Genomic DNA, 7656 nt, shown 5'->3' with positions numbered 1-7656 from the left:
CAGGAATGCAAGGCAAAAAAAAATTAAAAGCTGGTTCAGGTACAGGTTCACAGCAAAGATGTTGGTCCAAGTCAGTCCAGCCAGACTGAGTTCGTGCTGCAGCTCTTCCCTGGGACAGGCTGGCAGAGAGCTCACTGCTGCACAATGACCTTCCCCTCCAAGTCACACACCATCTTCTCAAGGTATCAGCTCACAAGAGGATCAGCTGTAATCTAGTTTGCTTGTAGCTTCCCTCAGCCACCTCTGCATTGTGTCTGGGAATTAGCCCTCTAACCCCAACTCCCCTCAGGATGGCTCTGCTGCCAGGCTTCCTTACACCTCTAAAAAGTGAATTACCCACGATGACAGCAGGGCTTGTTCCAGCTGCCACCTGCACCAACCAGCAAAGGGCTCCAGAAATCAGCACTAGCTCCCCACTTTGACCATACCACAAGGAATGCTCCTCCATCCCCTAGTAAGGCAGCCCTCTCCACGGGCAAGAGGACAGAAACTGCTCCCAGGCAGCCCCCTACTACTCACCTTAACAACCCCCTTCCAGCTATACTCCACCCCTTCTGATTCAAAGCCTGAGCACTGACCCATCAATCTCTTACTTACCTTTGAGAGCCCTCCCACTTCTAAGTAAAAGCAGATGATGAAGATGTTCCAGGTGACCCAAACTGCAGTCCAGATGGCATACTAGAGGGGTATGGGGGAGAGAAAGAAGCAATAAACATTAGGAAGTCAGTGGAATCAGTTTATACATATGTGATGCAGCTAGGGGCAGTTAACTGCCCAGACTCAGCACTGCAATCCTTTTTCCTCTGTTTCCCATATGCAGATGGTCCCTTGCCTGATTGGAGACACAGGGGCAGAAGTTTGAAGGGAGTGGAAGAGCTTCTGCCAGGCCTTTGTCCAGCATCTAGTTCTCCCTCTCTGTTGTGCAGTATCTCAGCGTCACTTTGGAACCAGCAATTATCAGTATCTTCCAGTTTGGAATAAGTACAGTGAACTGCAGAACACTGAACAGTGTGATCCTAAGCACTGCACCTCCTGCTCACGTTGTTTACCACACATATGCCTGATCTCCCAAGGGCTTTACTGATTTCCTTATCACTTGCCATGTCCCACCAGAGCAAAGGCTGCAAAGGGCTTTGACTGGCTCTGAGCAGAAGGAGCATCACTTACCACCACGATGTAGCGAGGTCTGTACTGAATAGTGCCAAACAGGCCAAGGATGACGATGATGATGTGCAGGAAGTTGGCTAGGATAGGGGCCCACTGGTATCCCAGGAAATCAAACACTTGCCTCTCTAATGCAGCAAGCTGGAAGGGAGAAGGAAAAGGAGAACTGCAACTTCTGTTTCTTCTCAAGGTTTCGACTTGCTCCCTGAGCAAGTCACTGCAGCAGCTGAGGATGTTACTTCATTCCCAAAGCAATTTGCTGCCTATGAAGCAGGTCAGTAGGACAGAACCTGTGTCTACGTGCTCCCCTCCCACTTTGTATTCATCCCATCTCTTCTGGTGGCTGAGCTAGCACAGACCAGTGAGCTCCAGTGCCTGTGTGGGGGCATGTCCTGTGTTCCATGCACTGTGTCATGGAGAGGTGGCCCCAGCACAAGGCAGAGGTGAGCAGCAGGACAGTGATACCTTAATAGCTGCAGTGGGACTTTCAAGACCTCATTTGTCAGAGCCTTCAGCATCGCTCCATCATTCCTGGCACCTCTCACGTTTCTGTTCTCCAGAACAAATCTATCAAAGTGAGAGAGAGGAGGAAACTCTCTCCTCTACCTTTGCCCCACAGAAAATGCTGCCACCCAGCAAAGAAATTCTGCAAACACATCAGTTTTCCAGAAGGACAGGCTGTGTTCCTCTCCTGCACTAATAACATGGTTCAAGGCTACCTCTATCTCCTATAAATAAAATTCCTTTACTGTGGAAACGCTAGACCTGATTTTCAAATTGTATTTGCTTAAAGATGTGCATTCATCTGAAGCCATCTTCTGTCTACCAGCAACAACTGGTCACCTGGACATGAACTGCTGTGTTCCACAGCACAATAAACATCCCCCTGCATGCTGCCCTTCACAGCCCCACATCCCCTAAATATCATCTCTACAGGTGAAATAGTGAGTGGAGGGGGAAAAAACATTTCTGCAGGTTCTTCCCCAGTGCCCTTATGCAGAGAGATCTTCTCTTTGCTTGTCTTCTCTACCACAGTGCAACCAACCTCACAACATCACCCAGGGCCTTTGCTAGTGCCCAGGCACAGCAGATTTCCCTGCCAGGGTAAGATTTCAGTGTCTGTTTAATTATCACAGCAATGTGCTGGGACTGCATCACTGCATTTCATATTTATTTGCACTTAAATAAATAATTATCATTTACCACTGATAGTTAAGATAAATTCAACTGCTAATTAGACATTAACCATGGATGATCCTAGTCCACCATGTGTAACCAGCTATGTGACATCTTTTCCTGGCTTGGATTTTAAGCAGTAGCTGAGGAACAAGAGCTGGAGCATCTGCAATGGCATTCAAGGATGTGAGAAGTTGCAGGTCCCAAATAAGCTGCACGATGAAGGAAGCCACATCTATCAAATGACCATCATTCCTTCTTCTTCCTGCATCAGTGGGGAAATCACCTTCACACCTCTCTGGGGCTAGGAAGGTATTGCAATTCTCATCACTATCTTGGAAGCTCAACAAAGATCTGTATTTCAAAGAAATCTACAGCAGCCCTGGTGAAGGGAGATCAATCAGCTCCATGATAAGCAGGTTTCCCTCTCTGACATCTCTCTCTTCACTGGCAAAGAGGTGCAGGGAGAGTGGGGAGGGAGTGGAGTCAGGCTCCAAAACTCTCTCTTCTGCAAAGTAATTGGTCTTCTCTTTGAAGCAAGGCACCCTGCCCTGTTCTGCTCAAGGTGAACTGCCTGAAAGAAGCTGTGAGATGTTCTGTGGGGCCACGCGTGGGGCTGTGGGGCTGGAACAGGGCAAAGGCTGCTTGTTCCTGCCTGCAGCCCTCCCGAGCACGGCGAGTTTGCTGCATCTCATCAGAAACAGCAGTAATAGGTTAAACACTTAATCTTTTAGGAAGGGATTAACGCACATAGCTTAATGATATTTGGAAATTTTGAATCCTGACTGGCTGGCAGTGGGTCATTTGACTGCGATCGCTTCTTCCAATCAGGCATTTAATTGGCTTTGAGCATTACCTTGCCGCGGGACTATGTGCGGCGGGAGCCGGCGCGCCAATTACCCGAGGGGACACAAGGGGGGGTGTTGGCAGAGATAACGCCCTGCTTAGCTTCATCTCTTGCCTTCAGGCCCTGACAAAGGGGATAAAGATCGATCCTTCCCATCCATGCCTTCTGCCATGAGTTTTCCCACTCAGTCATCCGTGTCTGGAAATTTGTTTGCTGCTCACAAATGAACACTTGCCATTAGGGCTGTATAAAAAGGGGAAAGCTTGTTCTTGCACAGCTTCATGATGTTTCCTGGCTTGCTTGGACCAGGGAAGATATTGGTCTGTGAACTCAGAGGCACCCAACCATCCTGGAGATGGACCTGCCAGTCTCCACCAACTTCAGACCAGGGCACAGCTCCTAGAGAGGTCTCTGGTCCTTGCCCACACTGGATTTTTCCCTGATTCCAGAAATTAGCTTCATGTCATACCTCCCTCTTCCTCTCTGCCATCGCCCTTGTCTCCAGGGTTTTTCTGTCCTGATTTACGTTCCTTTGCCACTTTATCTGAATTTTTTTTATGGTTCTGTGTCCCTGGGAGCTGCAGGCGTGACTCAGCTGAGGCAGAGACTGGCTGGGCTGGCTGCTGGTCCAGCCAAGGCAGCAGGAGCTGAGTCTGGACACCTCTGTGTGATCTGAGAGATCAGGCAAGCTGTGTCCTCATTTGCAAAAAGAAAAGCAATTTTCTGTGTGTTGATGACAAGCTCAAATGCTACTGATGAAGCACTGAATTACTGACATGCAGGTAGTGAGTCTGTGCTGCAATTCTGCCACCAGAAACACAGGCTGAAGTTACCCTGGGCTTGACTCTGTTCCCCCAGGAGCATAGCATAATTAAGGTAATGTTTGCTAAAAACAAGATAAACAACCATTTCCCTCATAGCAGTACAGGTCTGTGTGCAAAGCTTGCCCATCAAATGCTGCTGAGATTTGCAGGTAAACAGAGCTGATGTTTGTGCTAAGCTGGCCCTGATTTGGTGTCGGGATGAGAAGAACATCAGAATAGAAACTTCAGTCCTGGTTCCTTTGGTCTGGCTCAAAAGTCGTGGGGTCCCATCAGGTACTAATATATCTGCACCCCCGTATTGAACCTCTCTTGGATCCCTCATGCTGAGCAGGAGAAATGCCATATTTCCCTGCTGCTGCCAAGTTTCTGCAGAGTAATAACCTTATTCTAAGTGTTCTTTACAATGATTCACGCTGCTCTATTGAGAAAGTCTATTATATCCTAGAGATATTGTTGTAAAGAGAAAACTCACTGATTGTGGCACAGATTTCAGCTCATTCAAAGCTGACAGGACCTTTCCATCAGGACAAATTTTTTGTCTTTATGACTATTTTTATTAAAATCAGAATTCCTTCTGCTCCTTTTTCTTCTTTAGCCCAAAAATCATTTTTACCTTCCATTCTTTAAATTAAATGATCTGTTGTGGTAGTCATGGCAGACTTTTCTCTCCTGAAATAAACCACATTTCTGCTGATCTGAGTGAAACTGGAATAGGAAATAACCATGTGAAGCAATTGTTCTCCAGGCAGACAAAACAAGCCAGAGCTCTCTGCCTGGCCATCGTTCATTTATACAGCAGCAAAGATAAGGAAGATGAGAAGATGCTCTGCAGTTACAGTCCTTTCACACAGTCAGCAAAGAAAGGCTTTGTGAGCCAGCACAACAAGACATGCTCAACTTCACCAGAGCGGGCAGCTGTACCTGAGCTGGAGGGGAGCATGGCCTGATGGACCTCACTGCAAAATGGGAAAGGGGTCTTAGAAAACATCACAAAATGTGGAACAGTTTCTTGTTGTAGGGTTCAAGCCATTCCACTTGCATTTCTGATGGCAGGACAGTGTCACTGGCAGGTGTCAATGCCACCAGGACACTCCAAACTGATTCAACATGGGCTGGGAGGTGCTTGTTTAAATTCTGGTCCCACAAATCTTTTTTATGCCCTCATCTTTGTCTTCTGTTGCTCCTGTCATGCTGATAAGCTCGAGAGTTCAGCTTGTTCCCCTTGTGCTCCCACACTGCTAAGGAGGAAGGGATGCTGATGATAAAGTCAGTTCCCTGTAGTTCTTCACCTCCCTTTCCTCAACAGACTACTATCAAGGCCAAGTTATCAGCTAGATTTGTTCTTCTTAGTTTATTAATCTTTTAAAGCCTTTAATCTTATTTGGTTTGGATCTGTGTCTTTCACTGCATTTCTGAAATCAATTGGGACACAAAATAAATATCACTTTCAAGATGTTGACATGACTCCTGCAGATGCAGGGAAGTTGCTCAGAAAGCCCAGAGACAGGTACAGAAAAGCAAAGAGGATGTCCTGCCTACACACACATCCCTCCAGATACTCCTGCAAGCAAACCTGCTTTTACATTTTCCAAGTTCAGATTTAATGAGAGACTTCTTATTATAACTAAATGTTAGAAATAAAATTACAAACATACAATAAAGGGAGCAAATGGGAAAGGCTTATCCTACTGCAATGGGCTAACCAGGGCTTCTGGGAGATACACCTACAAAAAAGAAGGAAAAATGTCATGCCTAGACAATGTTCCACTTGGCCTATAAAAACACAACTTGAAAACTGTTTTGCTGCTCCTTGTCCTTCACCACTGTGAGGACACAGCCTCGCAGACTGCTCCAGCTCCTGAACTGCCCTTCTGCAGTGTTGGGCACACCTTGGATCCCAGCGTGAAGATCATAGAATCATAGAATGGTGAAGGTTGGAAGGGACCTTAAAGATCATCAGGTTCCAAGCTCCCTGCCATGAGTAGGCACACCTCCCACCAGAACAAGATGCACAAGCCTCATCCAACTTGCCCTTGAACACCTCCAGGGAGCCACAAGCTCTCTGGGCAACTTATCCCAGCACCTTACTACCCTCATGGTGAAGAATTTCTTCCTGATGTCTAACCTGGATCTACAGCTTCAACACAGACAAAATTTGCTACCTCAACCCCTATATTTACTTCTTCTCCAGCCTGAACTGAGAAGGAGCCTGTGCTGCAGCCCTTGGCCAGCACCCTGCCCTGCCATGTTCTGGGCTGCCTGCCTGATTCGCAGCGCCTTGATTCAGTGTTTGATTTCCTGCCAACTGGCTTCGCTTTTTAAGAAGATGTTCTTTGTTTGTCTACTGTGCAAACACCTTTGGAGTGGCCAAAACTTTCACTGAAAAAGGTCACAGGCCTTTTCCTGAGGAAAAACTTGCATTGATTTCCTGAGGTGTTTTTGGCCGTGCAGTGGTTGATGGCTGGAGTTCAGGACAAAGTCACAGCACTGCCATCCCTGTGAGACATCACAGAAGGATGAAAATTGAAGTCCAGCTAATTGAAACAACAGAAAGAAATTAAAAAGTCTTAAATGCATAATTTGAAGATATATCTATCTAGGTTTTGAACACAAATCTCTCTTCTTTTTTTTTTTTTTTCTTTTTTTGGTTCTTCCATACAGTTGAAGTTTGGTGACATTAAGCAACCGCCTACTCTGTTTATTATCATTATTGGTATTATTTGCATTATTATTATTATTCATAGTCTTTTTATACAATTGCTTTGAGTTTGTAGATGGTGAGACAATTCTAGATCTAAAGAATGCCAAACCCAAGCTGCAATGGGATGAAACTATCAGTGGTGAGCAGAAAACCTCCCTCTGTGCCAGTGCTTATCCAAGGTGGAGATGTTGTGGGTGAAATGCTTTTACCACAGTGACTGCCTTTCTAAATAAATATTAATTATGCAATTAATTGAGTTTATCTGAAAAAGCAGCTCAGTGAGCCACTGCTTCACATCCCCCTAACTGAGGGGCTCGTTCTGCTGGGTGCTGTGTCCTTGTCTCTTCTGAAGTCGGCATCTCATGTGCTGATACCCTCTACAGTCAGGAAATCCCATTTTTCTTCAGTAAGTGTTGTCAAGGAAACCTTCCTCGAGGCCTTGTGATCCACAGCTCCTTTGCCAGCATCCCTCCCTGAACCACAGAGGTCAAGAGACTAATTGCACAGGACGTCTATTTGTCACTGTCTCTCAGACATCTTTGGTCACTCTGGCCAAGGGACACAATAAGCTCCATTCTCTACTTGGTTTGGTCCCTTTCCTCCTGAGGAGCTTCTTAAATCTCTTCTATTCACACAGATATTACAGAGGCCTTCAACAATAGACCTTACATCTTTAAATCATTTATGTTTCAGAAGCAAACTCTGGTCACCACCATGGCCTGGATGACCAATGTTTACCCAAGACTCCCATGAGGCAGGTGGGGAATCCCGATGGCTGGTGTGAGCCCCAAAGCTGGTCATTGCCCTGCAGCCACTCTTGGGGTCTTAAACTCCAGGAAACAGCTTCCTGACTGCACCATGCCATAGCTGAGGACCAGGACTTCTCCCACCCCAGTACCATCCTGCACTGAGCCTGGGCAGATTTAACCCCTTGGTGCGGTTCA

At 46.4% G+C, this 7656-nt stretch overlaps 1 protein-coding gene across 2 annotated transcripts in view; it reads right to left on the bottom strand.

Annotated features, from left to right (window-relative positions):
* NKAIN4 (Na+/K+ transporting ATPase interacting 4) overlaps positions 1-7656 on the bottom strand; it is a 50857-nt gene that overhangs the window by 24718 nt on the left and 18483 nt on the right. For both annotated transcript variants that reach the window (XM_009998608.1, XM_009998609.1), the window contains exons 2-3: positions 1168-1305; positions 598-678 (exon numbers count right to left, since the gene is read on the bottom strand). In XM_009998608.1, coding sequence (XP_009996910.1) covers positions 598-678; positions 1168-1305 — 219 coding nt within the window. The remainder of the gene's footprint in view (positions 1-597; positions 679-1167; positions 1306-7656) is intronic.

This window comes from Chaetura pelagica, unplaced genomic scaffold (genome assembly GCF_000747805.2).
Source record: "Chaetura pelagica isolate M959 unplaced genomic scaffold, ChaPel_1.0 scaffold275, whole genome shotgun sequence".
NCBI lineage: Eukaryota > Metazoa > Chordata > Aves > Apodiformes > Apodidae > Chaetura > Chaetura pelagica.
The sequence above is the reverse complement of the archived record's forward strand: the minus strand, read 5'-3'. Positions and strand labels throughout refer to the sequence as shown.